We start from the raw sequence: 22,367 nt of genomic DNA on the forward strand, positions 1-22,367 counted from the left end.
ACTTATTCATATTCGTATTGAGTCATTACTTAACTCAGTAGTGAAGCAGATGCAAATACATTGGCATTCTCTCAATTTGATATATAAACTATTATAATTACTTGCTGTGTTTATTTTCCTTTGTAATTAGAGACTCAAAATTTGTAAATAAAATAATTTTGCTCTGAGACGTATTCTTTATTTGTCTATAGAAAAATGAATTAATAAGCAAATTTGGAGAATATACTTACTGAATTATTGGTATGTTCGGTTTCATTTGAAATTATATCTCTGGCAATGATTTTTCTTTATACTCTACAGGTTGGTTTGGTTTCTGTTCAGGAATTACAGCAGCATCTCTTGCTTAAGGAAAAAATTATTTCAAAATCTTACAAGGCTTTAATGAACCTGTTTCAAGGGAAAGATGATAGTACATCAAGTGCACAGGAGGTAAAGTTGATCATGTGACGGTTTTATCATTTTATGAATTGAAAACCTATAAGCTATTGAAGAGTTCTTTAAATTAGAATATTGGAATATATTAGAAAATGCTGCACAATGGATCAAGAAGCAAAGTGGCAGTGATTATGTAATGGTGGGCTTTTATGACATTGAAAATTATTTGGTTAAAAAGCCAATATTTTACCACTTTGCAAATTATTCTGTAGGATATTAAAATCTCATTTATCAGGAACCTCGGAGAACAAGTCCTTTTGTTTAAACAAGGTTTAAATATTAAACTGTTTTATTTGTATAGTTTGAATAGAAATTACTCCTAAGTGAATTACAGCTAACCCTTGAACAACATGGGGGTCAGGGGCACCGACCCTACACGCAGTGAAAATCCACAAGTAACTTTACTGTGGGCCATCTGTATCCCTGGTTCCCCATCTGCAGATTCACCCAACTGGGGATCGAGTAGTACTGTAGTATTTACTATTGAAGTAAATCCACATATAAGTGGACCTGCGCAGTTCAAACTCCTTTTGTTCAAGGGACAATTGTATATGTTTTCTGACTTCTTAAACAGAATATACTGAGTATTATTTTACCTTGTATTAATGGCGACATAATTTCATCATTAATATAATTATTCTTTTAGTCTGTTGCGTGGTTCATTTCTAAGGATATTTATTCCTCTACTTAATGTCCCTAAATTGCTATGCTCTTCTAGTCCTCATATCTGCTTTTTATAATTTTACTCTCGTTTCCCTTGTAGTTGACCATCGTAAGAACCTCTTCAGGTACCTTGCAGTTACTTATGCCAGTATAGTAATGTAGAAAGTGAGCAAAAACTGCTTTGACTTCATAAAAAATAGGATTTATGCACATTCATTCCCTACAGAGAAAGATAGCATAACAGAGTTACAGATAAATCAAGAAAAGCTGGACATAGATACACTTGAAGTTGCATTTTCTTCCCTGAAGTCACTTTAGTGCCTTGCTTTGACTTCCTTTAAGATTTACTGTTCTTGTAATGCTCTTTGCCTTGTGTCTGTATTTCGGTCTTAGCCATATGATGATTTTGGCCCAAAATATGATTCCATTAACGTAAAAAACAAAAGCACATCGTCTTGCATTTCTGTATTACTGTTCTCATCTCCTGGGAAACCTCATGCGAGTCCTTGTAGAAAGTCACTGTTCAAAGTCTTCCCATTTCCCTTCCCCACTTGACCCCGGTGATTTTGCCAGTGTTAGAAAAGGGGAAGAAATGTTAGAAATTAATGCACTGAAGCCACTGCGTGCAAGGCACTGTTTTGGGCCCTTTACATTGTTAACTTTAAGAGCAATTCTGGCAGGTAATAAAAATTTCTGCAGGTTTCAGGTGAATAGCCTGCCTCAAATCTCACAACTACTGGCAGAAGTGTCAGATTCCTAGGAACATGTTTTGTTCACTGTAATGTAAGTGTCCGTATCTTTTTTCAGTAATTACCACATAGAGGGGCAGTATAGAGTAATGGTTAATGTGCAACATGGGCTCTGGAAGCAGTTGCCTCTGGTTCAGATTCCAGCTCTGAGTCTTGCTAACTGGGTGACCTGGGGCAAGGTACCTGACCTCCCTGTGCCTCAAGTTTCCTTATCTGGAAAATGTAGATAATAATACTACCGACCTAGGGTACTAGAGTTATTGTGATGGTTAAACAAATTGACGCATGAATGGCATTTAGAACAGTGCCTAACATATAGCAAGCATTCAGAAAGTGTTGTGTATTATTATTATGATTACTCCTCCTCCTATTTCCATTTCTATTATAAATCCATATGTGTGCAGAAATAAGTGAGTGTGGCCTGGACCTTAAGAAGAAAATTTTAACATCAACTATACTAGAATTTTTTTTAAAAAAGGAAAAATAAAAGAAGAAAATTTTAGCAATAATCGATCAGCTGTCCTAAGATAGTTTAATCACTGTTATTCATACAAAAGTTTCCAGTTACAGTTTAGAGTTCGTCACTGCTAAAATAAAGATTGGATTGTTCTCAGCATGCCTTGAGCACATATTGTGAGATTAGTGTTCAAAATGGACTCCAGGTTTACATCCCTGCTGGCTCTGTGTTGGGTACCCAGAGCCCTGTTTACAGTCAGGCCATGCTTCTTAATCCAAGTAGATGGTTAATTATATGTTTTATAAGTTTTATTTTAGTGAATTATGTATAACCTATAATATATTATTGATGATAATTTATTTTAAAATATGTAAGCCATAAGGCCCAGCCAAAAGCTGGTTTACATTATTTTTTTAGTTTTGCTACATTTGGCAGGTTGTTTTTTTGTTGTTGTTGTTGTAATCAGTTATTTAAACATTTTTCCATAAGGAATGTCTTGCCACTCTTTGTGGTGAAGAAGAAAATCCTGTCTATACCTTTGATGAAAAGTTATCAGATAATTTTCAAGATTCAGAACAGCTAGTAGAGAACATATGGTATCGTGTAATAGAAGATAGCTTGGTTGTTGGAGTGAAAACCACATCTTCTTTGAAGGTGTAAGTAAATTCTAACATGATAACATTATCTTGATGCTCTACAACAGCACTGTCCAACAGAAATATAGTGCATGGAGGTATTTCATTCTAAATAATTGCCAAAATCGACTCTTTTAAAAACTTAGTCGGTTTTTTTTTTTCTTGTTTAAGAGGAAAGGAGAAAAATCTACCTCAGAAATAAAATACAAGCATTACTTTACCTTTCCTTTCTCCTAAAAAAATTACTTCCTTAAGTCCAGCATACTTATAATGTCTTTGCTTTCCTATTTCAAGAGAAGTGCTATTACAGAATCTTTAAAAATATGTTTGGCTTTTACACTTAATTTTCTGATATATTTTACATTTGAAATGATGTTTCCTAGGAAAGGAGAGAATAAAACTTTTTGGTTGTTGTTTGTATGGCATTTAATCATCTGTTTGATTTTAAAGAATGAGCTTTTAGAGTAAACAGAGCTCTGTATTTTTTACAGGTCCCTGAATCATGTGACTTTATCGCTGTCAATGGATCAAGCCCCTAACTCCAGCTTTCTGCTCATTAAGTGTCAAAGTAGGGTGATCAAGTTGAGTAGGAAATGTTCGCCAGTACCAAGCTCAGTGCCATATGAAATAGGATCAGAGGTAAAAAAAATCAAGTTGAGTGTTGATAGTGAGGAAGAAGAAGGGAAAGAGGAAAGCATTGTTTGTGTACAACCATCTGAGAAAGAGTGTGTGCAGATGATTACTGCTGTAACATCTCTTTCGCCACTTTTAGCATTCAGTAATTTTTGCTGCATTGTGCTGCTACAAATTAGAGAGAGAGAGAATGATAACCGTTCTGCAGCTCGTTATGTTCAGTGTGGCAGAATTTTTTTAAGTCTAGAAGATCTTTCAAGTGGGAAATACCTGCTGACATTTCCAAAGAAGAAACCTATAGGTAATTTTTGTGGGTCCTTTTTTAATCATATACCTAATTGAATCAGAAAATTTTAAGAACTCCCTTTATGTGATAATGGGCCGAGTTTAATAACAGCACTTGTGACATGTTTTTGCCGTAGAACACATGGAAGATCTCTTTGCGCTTCTCACGGCCTGGCAGAGAACTTGTTTTCAAATCATATCACCCAGCTATGCTCTGAATTCAATGAAGGTATGGCTCTTAGAACACATGGAATGTGAAGTTATCAAAGAATTTCCAGAAATTTGCTTTTGCAAAAGGCCAGGAAGCTTCTATGGGACACTCTTCAACTGGAAACAAAGAACACCATTTGAAGGGATTTTAATAGTCTATTCCAGGTAATGCACATCAAATTGGAATTGGTCCAGGGAAGTGTGTGTGTGTGTCAACAGGGATCCCCGTGGTAGTGTTCTGTACCATTATGGGACATGTCCAGGTCATCGCCTGGTACAACGTGAATGAACAGGTGGTCTCATTTAGAAACTGAAGCCGTTTTGATTTTATGTTTGTTTTTGGCTTTTTGGTGGGGTTGATTAGGGCCTAATAATGACTTTAAGATTTCCCCTTACTGCTCCCCCACAATGAAGTTTTAAAAATATAATTTTGATCTTATTACTCAGAGAAAGAACTTTAATCAGGATAACCTGATTAATACTAACTGAGTTGGTTTAGGATATGTATACGGCTGTTCCTCTGTATCCATGGAGGATTGGTTCCAGGACCCCAGTGGACACAAAAATCCACGGATGCTCGAGTCCTAGAGGACGGCGTAGTATGGTCCGCCCTCCATACCCATGGGTTCCACATCTGCGATTCAACCAACCACGGGGCTGACCGTATTTTATTGCTACAGTCTGAATTATGTCAGTGACCACATGAATGCATTATTGGTTCTGATGATTACTAGAGAGTTTAGAAATGAATATTAATTGATTACTACAGTATGTTGTACATGACCATTTTGCACTGTACTAAGTTGTGTAATATTGTGTTTGGTTTTTTATTCCAGGAATCAAACAGTTTTGTTCCAGTGCCTTCATAATCTCAGCAGAGTTCTCCCTATAAACAGTTTCTTCAAAAATCTAAAATTAGGAAGTGAGGATTTCCTACTTGGTCATTTAGCATTAGCTTTGGAGAAGGAATTGGTTACCCTTGGTTCTTTTTCTTCTGCCTTAGTTAAGGTTGAAAGCAACTTGGTGCAGAATTGTGAAGCAAGCAGTGAAAAGAGTAGTGGTGATGTGGCTGCCTTATCAGACACAGAGGAAAGCATCCATCGATACAGAAAAGAACTTCAGAGAGAAAAGAAGCAAATGTTGGGGACGAACCTAAAAGTGAGTGGTGCCCTTTACAGAGAAATGACTTTGAAATTAGCTGAGATTCAGCTGAAATCAGACCTTGCTGCCCAGAAAGTGACTGATTTATAAATACAATCTCAGCTTGGTTATATTTTAGAATATTTTTCCCTGCCAGAATGTTTTGGTCCTACTTGTTTTCATCTTACATTATATGCCTTCTCTGTAAAGATTAAGATTGAGGCTTACTGTAGAATCTTTGGTTTTGAAGATACACAAAATAGCATGCCTTAGAGCAGCACTTCTCACCTGGGCTCATTTTGCCTCCCAGGGGTGTTTGGCTATGTCTGGAGATATTTTTTGGTTGTCAGAAGTAGTGGCAGGTGGGGAGGGCAAGAGAGGAGTGCTATTCAGATCTAGTAGGTTGAGGCGAGGGATGCGGCTAAACTTCCTACACAGCACAGCGCAGCCCCTGACGAGGGAGGGCCCAGCCCACATGTGAGTAATGCCCGGGGTGGAGAAATCCTGCCTTAGCGTTTCCACTTAAGACATAGGTGATGGAACAATATTTTGTTCTAAATCTTAAAAAAACCTTAAATAGCCCTTTTATTATACTCTGCTTAGTAAAACCTAGCATATAAAAATGAGCTTCAAACAGATAAACAAGGTTGTCACGATTCAGAAGTTTCTGTAAACATCAAGCCCCTGTGGAAATTTAAATGGCAGAGTGTCTAGGTGAGACCATTATGGTGGAAACCCTTATTAAATTAAATTTTCTTAGAAAGCCTCTATGAAATTGCATAAGTCTATAGGCATGTGAAAATTTGGGGGCATTTCTTTGAAAAGCATCTCTCTTTCAAAAGGCTAAGCATACCTCACAGGCCACTATTTTTTAAAAATTGAAATTGCCTTTAAGCCATCTGAAATTCCAACTCTAGGCAAAGCTAAAATGTAAAATCCTAACTAAAGTAACTTAAAGAGTATGGCACTCCTTAGGGACTGAGAAGTTTAAAAATAAGTGAAAATTAATTTCAGTTAAGTGATTTTTCAGGGGTCCAGTGAGGCATTTCAAAGGGATAAAAATTCAACCTATTCTCTTTTCTTTTTGGAAAAAATAAGAATTCTGAAGTAATAAGAGAATGTCAGGAGAAGGGAAAAGACACAAAAGGATATGGGCCAAAAGGAATGTTTCTGATCCTTTTTGCTCTAAAATCCGTGAGATGGAAGTTTCTGTCTCAGTTGAAAGACATAAAGATGATTATAGAAAGCGGCATTTCACACTTGCAGCGGTGAAGTGCTAATCCCCCCCACCTCGTGCCTCAGAAGTGCTTGTCCCTAATGATCTGGTGACACAAGTGGGTTTTTAAGAAGCTAAGTTATTACTATCTTGTCTCGGTTTTTATGGTTGTCCATATAATATGCTACCTCTTTTTTTAGTAATCCATTGCAAATTGAGTTCTATAACTCTATAGCTCGATTTCTATGAAATTTCAATGAAAAATATTTCAGACTTTCTGGAAATGAAAATGTGATAATTTCAGGATTAATTGTGGAAGTCTGAAAGCAATGTGTGTCAGTAGATGTAGTGAAACCTCGCAAGGCATGTTCTGAAAGGACAACCAGGTGGAAAATATAGGAACTAAGTTGTAAAATGGAGGCTGTCAAAAAACTAAACAGAATTTGATTGTAATAGTTTAATAGTTTATCTATAGAAAAGCTAGGATAGTAAAAAAAATAACATATTTCTTATTTTTTATTTGTAAAAGCAAACAAAATGTATTAATCTGTATGTACCAAATAACCTCTTTACAAGTGAACTTTGTACCCCAGTATAATTTTTTTTCTTTTTCTTTTTTCACACACACACACACTGTATTTTATTTTTACAAGAGATAAATAAACTGACACCAAGCACTGTAAATGGATGGCTACAACAAAAGTAACAATGATTGCAATTACCAAACATGAAACACATTCATACTATGTCATAATATTGACATTCAGTCCAGTAATCCTCCACTGTAACAGCTCCTTTACTTTGCAGTGAAAATTGATTTGTATATTTTTTGCCTCTGAGTCCTTGTGGGATTTTTTTTTTATTCAAACAGAAAGTCACAAAAATTATAATCATCCTCATCAGTTCACTCAGTCCCATGTAATTAATTTTTTTTTCATCTTGATCTTTTGTTAGCACTTTTATGAATTCATCAGTTTTCCATTAGAGTTCTGAAAATGCTTATTCATTCAGTTCAGCAGTATAGTCAGTTACCAGAAACCTGTACTTGTCAGAGTCTTTTCCATGAATTCCTTGAAGATGAAACCCTTTTTATAGGAACATTTTTGCAAAAGCATCACAGTACACCCAGAACTGTCTGTAAATGACAAAAGACTTAAAAATGACCACGGTCAAAGATCTGATGAAAGTTCATAATAATGCAATTGACAAGGAAATTTAGTTTTTTCTGATATATACATTTTAAAGTAATAACTAGAATTATGACTTATAACATTATACCAGAACATATAAGATGTTTAGAAATTTCATGTAATGTCTGAAACATTTATATTAACATATTTCAATACAAATAACCCAAAGAAAGTTTAGTATTAGTTGTTTTTTTATTTGTTTGTTTGTTTGTTTATACTGCAGGTTCTTATTAGTCATTAATTTTATACACATCAGTGTATACATGTCAATCCCAATCACCCAATTCAGCACACCACCATTCCCACCCCACCGCGATTTCCCCCCTTGGTATCCATACGTTTGTTCTCTCCATCTGTGTCTCAACTTCTGCCCTGCAAACCGGATCACGTGTACCATTTTTCTAGGTTCCACATACGTGCGTTAATATACGATATTTGTTTTTCTCTTTCTGACTTACTTCACTCTGTATGACAGTCTCTAGATCCATCCACGTCTCAACAAATGACTCAATTTCGTTCCTTTTTATGGCTGAGTAATATTCCATTGTGTATATGTATCACAACTTCTTTTTCCATTCATCTGTCGATGGGCATTTAGGTTGCTTCCATGACCTGGCTATTGTAAATAGTGCTGCAATGAACATTGGAGTGCATGTGTCTTTGAATTATGATTTTCTCTGGGTATATGCCCAGTAGAGGGATTGCTAGGTCATATGGTAGTTCTATTTTTTTTAAGGAACCTCCATACTGTTCTCCATAGTGGCTGTATCAATTTACATTCCCACCAACAGTGCAAGAGGGTTCCCTTTTCTCCACACCCTCTCCAGCACTTGTTGTTTGTAGATTTTCTGATGATGCTCATTCTAACTGGTGTGAGGTAATACCTCATTGTGGTTTTGATTTGCATTTCTCTAATAATTAGTGATGTTGAGCAGCTTTTCATGTGCTTCTTGGCCATCTGTATGTCTTCTTTGGAGAAATGTCTATTTAGGTCTTCTGCCCAGTTTTGGATTGGGTTGTTTGTTTCTTTAATATTGAGCTGCCTGAGCTGTTTATATATTTTGGAGATTAATCCTTTGTCCACTGATCGGTTTGCAAATATTTTCTCCCATTGTGAGAGTTGTCTTTTCGTCTTGTTTATGGTTTCCTTTGCTGTGCAAAAGCTTTGAAGTTTCATTAGGTCCCATTTGTTTATTTTTGTTTTTATTTCCATTACTCTAGGAGGTGGATCAAAAAAGATCTTGATGTGATTTATGTCAGAGTGTTCTTCCTATGTTTTCCTCTAACACTTTTATAGTGTCCAGTCTTACATTTAGGTCTCAAATCCATTTTGAGTTTATTTTTGTATATGGTGTTAGGGAGTGTTCTAATTTCCTTCTTTTACATGTAGCTGTCCCGTTTTCCCAGCACCCCTTATTGAAGAGACTGTCTTTTCTCCATTGTATATCTCTGCCTCCTTTGTCATAGATTAGTTGACCATAGGTGTGTGGGTTTATCTCTGGGCTTTCTATCTTGTTCCATTGAAACTTTGAGACAAAACAGTTACCCTTCAGTTATTTGAGAACGTTTTCCAGATGCTCATGGAATTCTGAGTACTTAAGAGCTATAAAAAGAAACGAAATTGAGTTATTTGTAGTGAGGTGGATGGACCTAGAGTCTGTCATACAGAGTGAAGTAAGTCAGAAAGAGAAAAACAAATATTGTATGCTAACACATATATATGGAATCAAAAAAAAAAGGTCAGAAGAACCTAGGGGAAAGACGGGAATAAAGATGCAGACCTACTAGAGAATGGACTTGAGGATACGGGAAGGGGGAACTGTGACAAAGTGAGAGAGTGGCATGGACATATATACATTACCAAATGTATAATAGATAGCTTGTGGGAAGCAGCCGCATAGCACAGGGAGATCAACTTGGTGCTTTGTGGCCACGTAGAGGGGTGGGATAGGGAGGGTGGTGGGGAGGGAGATGCAAGAGGGAAGAGATATGGGGATGTATGTATATGTATAACTGATTCACTTTGTTATAAAGCAGAAACTGACACCATTGTAAAGCAAGTGTACTCTAATAAAGATGTTTAAAACAAAACTGCTTATAGAAAATAACAGCCTAGAATTCTAGGTGTAGCAAAAATATGCTTCAAAAATGAGGATAAGGGCTTCCCTGGTGGCGCAGTGGTTGAGAGTCTGCCTGCCGATGCAGGGGACACAGGTTCATGCCTCGTTCTGGGAAGATCCCACATGCCGCGGAGCAGCTGGGCCCGTGAGCCATGGCCACTGAGCCTGCGTATCCAGAGCCTGTGCTCCGCAACGAGAGAGGCCACATCAGTGAGAGGCCCACATACCGCAAAAAAAAAAAAAAAAAAAAAAAAAAGAAGATAAAATACATACATTTTCAGACAAAGACTAAAGGATTTCATTGCCAGCAGGCCTGCTCTAGAAGAAATATTAAAGGGATTTCTCCAGGCAGGAACAAAATAATGCTATATGGAAACATGAAAATTGCAGGAGGGAATGAAGAATGTGTTAAAAGATAAATAGTAAATATATATGCATAAATATTGTACAAAACAATAATTGTCATGTTGAGTTTAAATTATATGTACAATTAAAATGCATGACAACAGAAGAGTGGCATTGCCAAGATTGCAGCAGGACACCCAAGCCTCTGTCTCCCTACAAAGAACTACAATTAGCAATCCACAAAGAAAAATAGCTCTGGGAGTGCTCAAGAGTCCACTTAAGAAGCTTCAGCAACTCAGTGGGCCACAAACCTTAGAATAACTGTATAAAACAAGAGTAGGAAGAACAGTTTCATTTTGCCTGCATCATCCCAGTACCAAGTCAACACTGCTCAGTGCCAAGAGGGAGCTGCCTGGTCCAAAATAGTTCCCTTTGCTGGGAAAAGGAGAAAGGAATGAGTGATCAGCTTACCCAGGCTTTCAGGGCACTGCACAAAAGACTTGCTTGATTTCATCCTACCCAGAGACTGGCATAGCTGAGACATCTAGAGATGGCTAGGAATAAGGAAGAATGGCAGGGGCTACCAGTATCAGCCATGCAGTGGGAGTGAACGTGGTTCCCAGTGGCCTTCTCTGCAGAGGACCCCAGTAGCCTTTGCCACTGAGGACCACAACAGCTTTCAGGATGCTGCAGAACCCCTACAGCTTTCATCATTGAGGACCTCATCACAGACCTCAGCAGACCTCTCCACAGATGATCCCAACAGCTTTCGATGTTGAGGGAACCAATAGCCAGCACAGCCACTGTGGACCCCCTACAGCGTCTGTTACTGAGGGCCCCACAGGATTTTGCACTTGCAGACAGCAGCTGCCTGAGTCCCTTCCTGTTTTCCCCTACCTTCTCCTGGTGACCTTGCTGCAGGATGCACAGGACCCGGGATCTGCACTGGCAACTAGCCATGGTCTTTGTGACTGTGTGGGTGTGTAATGCCAGCTTAGGTCCATGCATTACCACCATGTGCATACCTGCAGCTAGCCCTAGTAGATGCATGAGTGCATGCCAAAGCCCAGGCACCACAGCTCCTTGTATGCCTGGAGCTGGCCTTGCATCCTTTCACTGAACCTTACCACCATGCATGTACCTGCAGTTAGCCCCTGCAGCCACACAAGGGCACATTATATAGCCTGGAACCCTGCAGATACTTGTGTGTCCACTGATGGCCCCAGCCCCTGACATTGGCCCTTATCACTGCATGTGTACCGGCAACTGGCCTCTGCCCCCACAAAGTCACCTACAGCCAGTTCCCATAGTCAAACATGCACACCACCAGCTCTGGCCAGAACTATTACCAGTCCCACACCTCTGGATCTGGAGGCATCACTAAGGACCCCAACATCCATTGCAGCCACCAGATACCCTGCAGCTCTCACCACAAAGGATCCTGGAGTTGTCAACATTGTGATAAACAGCTGCTTGAGCCAATGAGACACTATGTACCCTCCAGACCCAGAGATACCACATGCCCCCACACTTGGAACCTCACACCACTAGACCAAGGACCACAGCATGCACCAGCATGCCCTGACTCACAGGTGAAGTTTTTACCTTACTAAAATCAGTCCATAAAATCTGAAAGAGGTGACTCCTTCAGAGGCACAGACACATAACAACACAAGGTTACACAGATCACGATGAGTTGGGAAACATGACACCACCAAAGGAATAAGTAAACTTCCAGTAACTGATCCCAAAGAAATGGAGATCCACAAACTGCCTGACAAAGAATCCAAAATAACTGTTCTAAAGTTCAGAGAGCTACAAGAGGACACAGATTGACAATTTAACAAAATCAAGAAAATGATGCAAGAACAAAATGAGAAGTTCAACAGAGAGAGAAAACATTAAAAAGACCAAACACATTTTGGAGCTGAGGAATATAATGACTGAAATTTAAAAATGCAATAGCTTCAACAGCAGACTTAGGCAAGAGAAGAGAGAATCAGTGAATTAGAAGACAGTTCATTTGAAATTATCTGGTCAGAGGAGAAAAAAGAATGAAAAGGAATGAAGAAAGCCTACAGGACAACATCAAGCCAAATGATATTCACATTATAGAAATCATAGAAGGAAAAGAGAGAAAGGAACAGAATGCTTATTTAAAGAAATAATGGCCAAAAACCTCCCAAATCTGGGGAAAGATATGGATGTCCAGGTACATAAAGGTCAAAAGTCCTCAATCAGGTTCAACCCAACTAAGATTTCACTGAGACACATTGTAATAATACTGTCAAAATCAAAGACAAAGAGAGCATCTTTCTAGAGAAAGGACGATCAGCAAGAGAAAATAAGCTCATTACATACAAGAGAAACCACATCCCCACTCCCACCCCCCAACATAAGTAGATTTCTCAGCAGAAATCTTGCAGGCCAGGAAAGAGTGGGATGATATATTCAAATTGCTAAAAGAAAAAAAAATGCCAGCTGAAAATACTTTGCCCAGCAAAGTTGAACTTCAGGAATGAAGGAGAGAGAATTACACTCTTAGGCAAACAAAAGCTGAAGGAGTTCATCACAACTAGACATACTTTACAAGAAAGCTAAAGGAAGTTCTTCAAGTTGAAAAGAAAGAGTGCTAAGTAGTAACATGAAATCATATGAAAGTATAAAACTTACCAGTCAGGTAAATATATAGTCAAATTCAGAACACACTAGTATTGTAATAGTGGTGTATAGATCACTTATAACTTTAGTGTAAAGGTTAAATTACAAAAATATTAAAAAATATAGCTACTATAATTTGTTATTGGATACACAATATAAAAAGGTGTAAATTGTGACAGCAAAAATATAAATTGGAAGAGCAGTGTACTCTTGGTGGGAATGTAAATTGGTACAGCCACTATGGAAGACAGTATGGAGTTTCCTCAAAAAATTCAAAATGGAAATTAAATTTAATTAATGAAAAATTCTTACCCCTCAATTCTCACTTCTGGGTATATATTCAAAGGACATAAAATCCGTATCTTGAAGAAACATCTGCAATCCCATGTTCATTTCAGCATTATTCACAGCAGGCAAGATATGTCCACTGATAGATGAATGAATAAAGAAAATGTGTTATTTATACATAGTTGAATATTATTCACCCTTAAAAAAGAAGGAAATCCTGCCAGTTGTGACAACATGGATAACCTGGAGGACATTATGCTAAGTGAAATAAGCAAGACAGAGAAAGACAAATATCACATGATCTAACTTATATGTAAAATCTAAAAAAAAAAAAAGAAGGAAAAAAAATTGAACTGGTAGTGCAAGAGAGTAGATTGGTGTGTACCAGAGGCTGGGGGGTGGAGGAAAAGAAGTAATTGATCAAAGGGTACAAACTTTCAATTATAAGACGGATAAGTTCTGGGAACCTAGTGTACAACGTGGTGAATGTAGTTAATGTATGCTTGAAGTTTGCTAAAACAGTAGATCTGAAGTATTCTCATCACAAAAAAAAGTAACTATGGGAGGCGATGGGTATGTTAATTAGATTGTGGTAGTCATTTCACAGTATATCAAAATATATTGTGCACCTTAAAATATACGATTTTTATTTGTCAAAAATAAGTAAATAAATTATTAAAATACTAATATAAAATGCATGGCAACAATTACAAAGCAGGTTCTAAACATACCAGGAAAATGAAAAAATAATAGTTTGTATTAAGCTGTAGTAAGCCAAAAAAGCGTTGTAATCTGTAAGTTAAACACTAAAGGTTAATAGATGTTTGGATGGCTTAGAAAGTCCACTCCTAGGTACTTACTCAAAATAAATTTAAAAATAGGGTTTCCCTGGTGGCGCAGTGGTTGAGGGTCCACCTGTCGATGCAGGGGACGCAGGTTCGTGCCCCGGTCCGGGAAGATCCCACATGCCGGAGCGGCTGGGCCCGTGAGCCATGGCCGCTGAGCCTGCGCGTCCGGAGCCTGTGCTCCGCAACGGGAGAGGCCACAGCGGTGAGAGGCCCGCGTACCGCAAAAAAAAAAAAAAAAAAAAAAAAAAAAAACGCAAAAAAATATATATCCCTCAAAAGTCTTGTATACCAATGTTTATGTGGCTTTATTTTAATAACCGCTGAAGGAAAGAACTCACATGTCCTTCAATAGGAAAACAGGTAAACAAATTGTGGTATAATATCCCTACTATGGAATACTACTCAGAAATAATAGTGTTTCTTAGCCTGGTGGAATAGTAACTAAACTATTAAATTAAGGGCACTGGTAATAAATAGCCTTTGTTATGGTACAAATCCAGTTAGACCTAGATTTTACCTTCTTGAAGTTTAAATCTAAAAAGATAACTGAGAAAGATAGATGGCAATAACCTCAGCTGTCTAAAACTTTATACAAAAATAGTATTTTATTATTAAAATGCATTTTATTATAGTTATGCAAGATGTTAGCATAAGGAGAAGTTTGGGGAGTAGTATACAAGAACTCTATATAGGAACTCAAATTTAAAAGTTTTTAAAAATGCTTTTTTGTATACATTCTTTCCTTAGCTATGTAATCCCCTTCAAAAAAAATGAATTCCACAGATATGTCAAGACAAAAGAGATGAGAACCTGAACATTTTTCAAAGTAAATACTGATATAGAAATTCAGATATATATTTGGAGTGCCTAAAATATTCTCCTCATTGCTTTACTAAAAGTATAATGATTTTGGACTGTTACAAATTTCTTTTATTTCTATAAAGATAAAAGCGTATATAGAAAATTGATATTTTTACCATAAACAGCTTTGATTCTCAAAATTCCATAATGCCTACAATGGCTAAAATATTATTTTTAGGTAAGAAACTGCCACATCAATTTTGTTGAAATACACTACCGTTGTACCACAGTTCAGTAATAGGTTACAAGTCTCAATTACAGAAAACCCTTGACAGAGAAAAAAAATATCCCATGAAAAGTGAAGCCCCATGCTGAGGGCATAAGCTTGATAAAAGCCAGTAAAGCAGGAAAAAAGGCATCTATCTAATTTCATGTTTTCATTATATTTTAAAATATGTATTCAGAAAATGTTGCCCTCTAACAAATTAACCCTCTGTCATACGGATGACAAATGGTTATGACATAGGACATAGAACATAAAATAGAATAAAACATTTAATGTGATTTATGATATACATAACCTAATTATTTAAACAGATTATTTTTCCAGAAGGTTCTCTTTTAATCTGCTACAAATTCATATAGTCATGTAACCAGGCCATGTTAAGCTAATGTAAAGTGATATTAAATGGTGCTTTTCTTATTGTCTGAGGGGTCCCATGAAGCCCTCAGAGCTGAGGCCAATGGGTGTCACGTGTCTAGTCATTCTAAAGACAGGTGATGACTTAATCACCCAAGTGATTGGTTCAGTGCCCACCACCTCTGCCAGCTTATTCAGGAGAAACCCAGAGAGACTTATTAGAAAGATTAGAAGAGAGGTGATTTCTCAAAGTGAAAAGAAATGAGAACATCCTGGTATTTTTGTTTTCTTCCTCGTGGGGTCATTCTCTCCTCCTTCAAACTTAGGTCAAGGGGGTCAAGGAGGCAACAAGAAACTCCTTTGGGGAGATGGGAGGATAGGACTAGGAAAGAAGGGAAGGGACTGGTAAGCAGTGGTGGAGGCAGAGGAAGACGACATGTAAAGCTGAAGAAGTATGTAGATCACAACGGTCTTGTAAAATCATGTTAAGGGGTTCACTAGAAGGCCAATGGGAAACATCTGACTTGTTTTGAACAAGGAAGTGACATGATCTGGTTCGTGTTTCCAAAGGGTCTTCTGCTTACTGTTTGGAGAATGGATTAGAACAGAGCAATACAAAGCAGGCAACGTTAGGAAGCCGCCACCCTAATCCAGGTGAAAGATGTGGCCTGAACAAGGTGGTGGTGAGGCAAATGAATGGAATTGAGAAACATTTTGGCATTCAAAAGGGCAGAACTTTGTGGTTGCTTGTGTAATAGATTGCCTGTTAAGGCAGATATTGAATGGAATGCCCATGGTGGGTGGTATCCTTGAAATGATCTTCATTGTTCTATAAAAGTTACAGAATTCCTTTGGTGATGTAAATATAAGATGGGAAGGCACCCATTATTCAGTGTGGGATAATATGTGAGAACTCCGTACCTGCTTCCCAAGATTCAAAGTTAGGAAGACCTGTAAACTTAGGCTAGAAAGACCTCTTCTGAGAACCAGTGGCAGAGACAGACAATGAAATCCTGTAAATGCAATGACTGAGGAAAGGGGGCTTGTGAACAGGGACCAAGACAGGGGTTTTGGAGTTTGTGGTGTGACATGCCTCGCAGCCTGAGATGGGCTCTGGAATAGACTTTCCAGCAGCAGTCACTGTACAGAACTTGTTTAAAACACAAAATTGTGGGAGAACTCTGTCAGATAGCAGTCCTCTAGTTGGTTCTCCAGTGGGTGTTTGTATGAAGAACCCAGCCTTTGTGTCCTGATCGAACTCCTGGGATTGAGTAAGGCCTTGGAGGCCGCGGTCAATTACGGGGAGGTGCGATATACAAGGAGGAAATGGACTTGCTGCTACTGGCAGGGGTGGAGCCTTCAATGTATAATTGTTCATGCCTGTATTGTCCTTAGTGATGGTGAAACAGGTGACACTGGTTCTAATTGGGTGTTAGAAGTGAAAGAGAAGGAGGAATCAAGGATGTTTCTCAGGATTTTGTTTTGGAATCTGGATCAACAATGGCACCATTCCCAGACATGTGGAATTTGCTTCCTATCCATGTCTTATACTTGGCTAGGTTTTTATGTCTCTATCCAGACACCAGACAGTAACGAATATTTGCATAGTGCTTTACCATTTGTCAGGGGCTTTCACATATATTACCATATGTTATGCTTTCCAATGCCCTGAGAAGTTCACTAGGCAGTCTACTATTTCTCTTTATTATGATAAGGAAATTAAAGCTCAGAAGGGTGGAATGAATTGCTCTAGGTAGTAAGAATTCTGGCTCTGAATCCAGTTCTTCTTTTTTTAAATAAATAAATAAATAAATAAATAATTTGTCTGCGTTGGGTCTTGGTTGCTGTGCGCAGGCTTTCTCTAGTTGTGGCGAGCGGGGGCTACTCTTTGTTGCAGTGGGCGGGCTTCTCATTGCGGTGGCTTCTCGTTACGGAGCGCGGGCTCTAAGCAGGGGGGCTTCAGTAGTTGTGGCTCATGGGCTCTAGAGCGCAGGCTCAGTAATTGTGGTGCACAGGCCTAGTTGCTCTGCGACATGTGAGATCTTCCTGGACCAGGGCTCGAACCCGTGTCCCTTGCATTGGCAGGCGGATTCTTAACCACTGCACCACCAGGGAAGTCCTCAATCCAGTTCTTCTAATTCATTTGCTTGTTCATTTATATATCCATGCTTTATTTCTTACACAAATATTTACTGGGTGCTTCCTAGACGTTACTGGGGTAACCTCTGGAGATACAAAGACGTGAATGAGAGTCCTTCCCTGAAGGTCTGGTGCAGTCAGATGCATTCACACATAAGAAAAACACAAGTAGATTTCTCCAAAAGAGTAGAGATTTTGGAAGGGCACAGAGGAGTCCACATCAATGATGTGTAGGAGATGTCAGATGGAGGGGGAAGAAAGACACCCCAGGCAGCTGCTTTTTCTTACTGCAGGTTCCATGGTTCTCTGATTTCAGAATCTTGAATGTCACTGAGAGAAGTGTGAAGTTAATGAGACTGAATTCTACCTTTTATGAAAAATTTGGAAAGAAGTAAGGACTGAATTGAGGTACGGCATTGTTTTATGCACACTGTTAGATTTAATGAATAAATTGTTCCTTTAAAGGTCTTTTTTTTAAAGTCAACTATGCAATTAAAGGAATTATGTTTCCAAGATGGGTAATTTTCTCTATTGTATCTCACAGCTTGAACCCAGAATACTAAACGTTCCTCCAAATTACAAAGCAGGCAAAATAGAATTTTCATAATTAACCAATGTAAAATCATAATTGTTCACCAGGGTGGGATAGAAATCTGTGTTCCAGCAAGTGAAACTATGGTGACCCCTTTGAGCCTTAAGGGAAAATGTTATGACATTTCTATGGAAAGAGAAGTTACAAAGTTAGACCTTTCCATCCCAAGTCAATTTGAGCACTACTCCTTTCCGAAGTTAAATGGTATAATGTGTCATCAGTTCATATTGAACGGAACGTCTTCTGAATTTTCTTGCATCATAATTTGTCTTTTCTATACCTCCACACCCATCTTTTTGTATCAGCTAATGGATGGGAGACCAACACCTACTTCCCTCTCCAAAGCCCTGTGCTGCCTCCACACCATCACTACTGTAAAGGAGAAGACTTCTCCCTCATGCCAACTCTACACAGCCCCATCTTTTCTTTTCCCTTTAAAACGTGAATCTAACTACTTTGCTCTTGGTGGTAAAAGTAAGATCTTCCTTGACGAGCATTCTTAGAAATGGCAAATGAAACGTCAAGGGAAAAGAACACGATTTAGACTGACCCACCTCCAAGGCCAGAACCTCGCCAGTGACACCGTGCATGACTCCTGCTCTGTTGTGGTGTAGGACAGAGACCCTGCTGCGGGCAGAGGCCATCGGGGATTCAGTCCTGGCTGTGACCCTAGCAGGGCACTCTTCCAGGGTGGCCCACCTCACTTGTATCTAGAATGAGAACACCTAGACCTTTCTCTCAGTAAATGTTGGTCAAGTGAATGAGGCCCTGGAGCAGACCCCTAACCTCTCTGGTTCAGTCACTTTGTATATTGGAAACATTCCTCAGAAGGCTTCTCTGTCCCTGGAAATGTATTATCCCTGAGGTGGCCCATGTCTTCTCACTCGCCATACCTCCCTGGGTGATCTCACTCATTCAAATGGTTTGATCTATCTTCTATTTACTGGTAAATCCTAAATTTAGAATTTATAGCCTCTCCCTCTGTCTCCTCACCTCTCCACTGTTCCCTCCTCTCCTCTCTTCAGCTCTTGTCCATAATAATAGACCCTTTGCATTCCCAAGTGTTGAACCTGAAGAATCCATGAACTCCTGGAAACCGCTATGCACATACAAGAGAGAATAGAGAAAAAACAAACACAAAACAAAACCCCAAACAAAACACAAAACAAGCCAACAAAAACCAGGTCCCTCTGACGTCTTCAACCAGTGGCTCTACTTACATGTCCCACCCATTCTTCAGTCTTGTCAGTTCTTCTATCCAACAAACAGCCTCTCGGATCATCAACTCCCCCTCATTCCTCCTTCCCACCTGCAGTTCCAGTCCTTGTTATTTCACATTCTACTTATTACAGTTAACTGTCCATTGGTCTTCCTGACTTTGCTTTTTTTCTGTATCCTGTTGCTGATTAGTCTCCCTAGAAATCTGTTTTTGTCTTGATATCTCCTTTCTTCTTGGCAGGTAGGACAGGGTGGCACCGTTTCGTGTACTAGCTCATATGCAGAGTCTCCCTCCAGGCACTCGGAGTCAGCCATCCAAGGGCTGCATGTCACCTGGCCATCCTGCTTCCCACCCCTGACACCCACTTCCAGACCTGTGCAGCCTAATGCGTAGCCACTTTTTATTTAATTTTAATTGACTGGCTTTTAAATTTAAGAACTGAAGCACCTTTGTCAATGTGGATGCAAATATTAACAGAAAATTATTTTTAGTATTTGATTCAGTTACAGGGAAACTTTCTTTTTTTTTTAAATTTTATTTATTTATTTATTTATTTATTTATGGCTGTGTCAGGTCTTTGTTACTGCGCGTGGGCTTTCTCTAGTTGCAGCAAGCGGGGGCTACTCTTTGTTGCAGTGTGTGGGCTTCTCATTGCAGTGGCTTCTCTTGTTGCAGAGCATGGGCTCTAGGTGTGCAGGCTTCAATAGTTGTGGCACGCGAGCTCAGTAGTTATGGCACATGGGCTTAGTTGCTCCGCAGCATGTGGGATATTCCCGGACCTGGGCTCGAACCCATGTCCCCTGCATTGGCAGGCGGATTCTTAACCACTGCACCACCAGGGAAGCCCCAGGGAAAGTTTTATGTATAAATATTTGGAACAACTTGGGTAAACGAGTTCATCTTTTCAATTGTAAATTTTACAATACCTAAATGTAGGTTAATTATTTCAGATGAATTTAACATTCAAATTGAGATATGCTGTAAGTGTGAAATGCACATTAAATTTCTGAGACTTAGTGTGAGTAAAAGAATGTAAAATATCACATTAATAATTTTTATATAGAGAGTACATATTGAAATAACATTTTAGATATATTGAATTAGATAAAATATATTTTAAAAGTGAATTTAATCTGTTGATTTTTGCTTTTTTAAATAGAAAATTTTAAATTACATGTGTAGCATGTATTACATTTCTATCAGGCAGTGCTCTTCTAGAATAATTGGGCCATTTTCCTTATTCTCTCCTCCCTTCAACTTAGATTTTCCAGGGCAGGCTAAATTTTTAATATTTCCTATAACCACCCCCTCCATCTTCATAAATAATTCATAATGGTTAGATAACCTGTTCGAACGAATGGTTTAGAAAATGTGATCTAGGCTTCCACCCCCTTCTAGTGTTTTCTGTCATTGTTCTTTGCATCTGGAACATCCTTGTTTTCTTTTCCAAAGTCTACATTGCCTCTGGGTCCAACTCAGATGACCTGTCCCATCCCACCCCTGTGCCATCCTTGACCAAATGCCATGGGTTGATGTCTCCTATTTCTTAATTCCCAGAGCACACAGAGTTAGTTTCTACATGTGCAGATTCGTTGCCACACTCTGTACCACTTTTCATTGTTCTGACTTCTTACATGTAAATCTTCCCTTCCCTTCTAGAAAGTTCAGTCACTGAGTCAAGCATCATGCTTTCTGGGAATGTAAATTAATACAGCCACTATTCAGTATGGAGTTTCCTTAAAAAACTAGAAATAGAGATACACCAGAAATACAGCTACACCTGGAACAACTCCTACAGAACACCTACTAAACACTGGCAGAAGACCTCAGACCACCCAAAAGGCAAGAAACTCCCCACGTACCTGGGTAGGGCAAAGCGGAGAGATTCCCGCACAGAGGATCGGTGCCAACTGGCACTCACCAGCCCGAGAGGCTTGTCTGCTCTCCCGCCAGGGCGGGCGGCGCTGGGAGCTGAGGCTCGGGCTTCAGTCGGAGTGCAGGGAGAGGACTGGGGCTGGCGGCGTGAACACAGCCTGAAGGGCCTAATGCGCCACAGCTAGCCGGGAGGGAGTCCGGGAAAAAGTCTGGACCTGCCAAAGAGGCAAGAGACTTTTTCTTCCCTCTTTGTTTCCTGGTGCGCAAGGAGAGGGGATTAAGAGTGCTGCTTAAAGGAGCTCCAGAGACGGGTGCGAGCCACGGCTGTAAGCGCGGACGCCAGAGACGGGCGTGGGACGCTGTGGCTGCTGCCGCCGCCAAGAGGCCTGTGTGTGAGCGCAGGGCACTGTCCACGACCCCCTTCTGGGGAGCCTGTGCAGCCCGTCACTGCCGGGGTCCCAGGATCCAGGGACGGCTTCCCTGGGAGAACGCACGGCACGCCTCGGGCTGGTGCAACATCACGCCAGCCTCTGCCGCAGCAGGCTCGTCCCGCACTCCGTGCCCCTCCCTCTCTCGTGGCCTGAGTGAGCCAGAGTCCCCAAAGCGGCTGCTCTTTTAACCCTGTCCTGTCTAAGCAAAGAACAGACGACCTGTGGCGACCTACACGCAGAGGCAGGGCCAAATCCAAAGCTGAGCCCCGAGAGCTGTGAGAACAAAGAACAGAAAGGGAAATCTCTCCCAGCAGCCTCAGAAGCAGCGGATTAAAGCTCCACAATCAACTTGATGTAACCTGCATCTGTGGAATACATGAATAGACAACGAATCATCCCAAATTGAGGAGCCAGGAGTCAGTGCTGTGCCTCTGAGGTGGGAGAGCCAACTTCAGGATACTGGTCCACAAGAGACCGCCCAGCTCCACATAATATCAAACGGCGAAAATCTTCCAGAGATCCCCATCTCAACACCAGCACCCAGCTTCACTCAACGACCAGCAAGCTACAGTGCTGGACACCCTATGCCAAACAACTAGCAAGACAGGAACACAATGCCACCCATTAGCAGAGAGGCTGCCTAAAATCATAAAAAGTCCACAGACACCCCAAAACACACCACCAGACGTGGACCTGCCCACCAGAAAGACAAGATCCAGCCTCATCCACCAGAACACAGGCACTAGTCCCCTCCACCAGGAAGCCTACACAACCCACTGAACCAACTTTAGCCAC

General features: G+C 39.7%; 1 protein-coding gene across 4 annotated transcripts in view; it reads left to right on the forward strand.

Annotated features, from left to right (window-relative positions):
* The window catches only part of FANCB (FA complementation group B), a 41,452-nt gene extending 23,600 nt beyond the window's left edge, over window positions 1-17,852 (forward strand). For 2 of the 4 annotated variants that reach the window (XM_060087611.1, XM_060087612.1), the window contains exons 5-9: window positions 301-429; window positions 2,794-2,960; window positions 3,431-3,873; window positions 3,995-4,232; window positions 4,904-7,629. In XM_060087611.1, the coding sequence (XP_059943594.1) occupies window positions 301-429; window positions 2,794-2,960; window positions 3,431-3,873; window positions 3,995-4,232; window positions 4,904-5,318 (1,392 nt within the window). In that variant the 3' untranslated portion in view covers window positions 5,319-7,629. Of the gene's footprint in view, window positions 1-300; window positions 430-2,793; window positions 2,961-3,430; window positions 3,874-3,994; window positions 4,233-4,903; window positions 7,630-17,771 lie in introns of those variants that run through there. The other 2 variants (XM_060087613.1, XM_060087614.1) reach the window with 2 other exon arrangements.
* Window positions 17,853-22,367: the final 4,515 nt, after the last annotated feature.

The sequence above is a fragment of the Mesoplodon densirostris genome, chromosome X, assembly GCF_025265405.1.
Source record: "Mesoplodon densirostris isolate mMesDen1 chromosome X, mMesDen1 primary haplotype, whole genome shotgun sequence".
In the NCBI taxonomy this organism is placed as follows: Eukaryota; Metazoa; Chordata; class Mammalia; order Artiodactyla; family Ziphiidae; genus Mesoplodon; species Mesoplodon densirostris.